This window comes from Sinocyclocheilus grahami, unplaced genomic scaffold (genome assembly GCF_001515645.1).
Source record: "Sinocyclocheilus grahami isolate Dianchi unplaced genomic scaffold, SAMN03320097.WGS_v1.1 scaffold829.1, whole genome shotgun sequence".
NCBI classification, from domain to species: domain Eukaryota; kingdom Metazoa; phylum Chordata; class Actinopteri; order Cypriniformes; family Cyprinidae; genus Sinocyclocheilus; species Sinocyclocheilus grahami.
Genome location: NW_015506008.1, coordinates 438,623 through 439,804, shown reverse-complemented (window position 1 = coordinate 439,804; position 1,182 = coordinate 438,623). Strand labels below are relative to the sequence as shown.

The 1,182-nt window shown below is 30.4% G+C and overlaps 1 protein-coding gene across 1 annotated transcript in view; it reads right to left on the bottom strand.

The window, feature by feature from the left end:
- Positions 1 to 1,182, bottom strand: part of LOC107562618 (neuronal acetylcholine receptor subunit alpha-7-like) — a 48,877-nt gene that overhangs the window by 25,720 nt on the left and 21,975 nt on the right. The window contains exon 4 of the mRNA XM_016247282.1: positions 744 to 760. Coding sequence (XP_016102768.1) covers positions 744 to 760 — 17 coding nt within the window. The remainder of the gene's footprint in view (positions 1 to 743; positions 761 to 1,182) is intronic.

The window sequence follows — 1,182 nt, the reverse complement described above, 5'->3', positions numbered from 1 at the left end:
AAAAAAAAAAAAAAAAAAGCATGCCAAATTAGTACAAAAACTTCTCTGTACTAAACCAGTGTTTCTTAATGATAGCAGTTCTAAAATTTACCTGACCTAAATATTTAGCAAAATATTGATGCTACGTGAAAATAAATAGTACAATAATAATTGGCACCACAGAATTACAGAAGTAAAAAATTAAGTGCAACAAATATTTGTTACATTGTGTAATTATACGTGCTTGATCAAAACATGACCCAATATAATGGGAAATAAAATATAACGTAATATAATGTTTTGACATTAAATATTAATATAGGTTTAAGGTCTTCTGACTGTTGTTGTTGTGTTTTTTTCAAGACGTTGTGGATTATTATGAGAGTCCCGCTGGTGAACTGTTGAATTAAAAGTAATTCCTCTCTATAAATGTTTTACAAAAAAGCAGCTTTATGTGCTGCACTATCAGAATAGTGTGGGAAAGTCCTCAGGATATGTCCTCGGAAATGTGTGTAGACTTCAATCAGATTTTCTGTCTATCCAAAAGTAATATGTACTGATTATTCCACAGATATAAAGTGGAAAACAATTATTTTTCAAATAATTGATTCCATCAACCTCATAAACTTTCAAACCAGTGATTAGTGTATTTGAAGCTTAAGAAAGTTCATTGCAGTTGCCCAATACATTGTAATTGTGTGCTTAATTTACAGAAACACACAGTATATGTTTATTACTGCATTTATGTATTAGACCTTCACGACTAAGCTTTTCCAAACATCTATTCCTGCATATACTGTATATGCCAGTACTCATAAATCACAGTTTCACTCCAAAGTCTAACTGAAACCCACTGAAACATGAGCACAGCCTCAGGCAGCTGCCTATATAAGCTTCAAATCATTTTGCTTGTCTAAAACAGAGCAATAAAATGCTGTCCAAAAAACCTTAAAATACTAAGAGTGCTGTAAATTCTTGACTATATACAGATTTAAGTGATGAAGATGCATTTCATTGACTTACATTTCACTTACATTTAAGTCACCTTTGCGAAAACGAGACCACATTAAGATACTTTTAAAAAGAGTGATTAAAAAATAACTTACTAATATATACTTTCATGTAATTTCAAGTGACACCTGTATCTTAAATATTTAAATATATATAGTATAAACAGTTAGCAAAAGTCAGTCGTCAAAAACT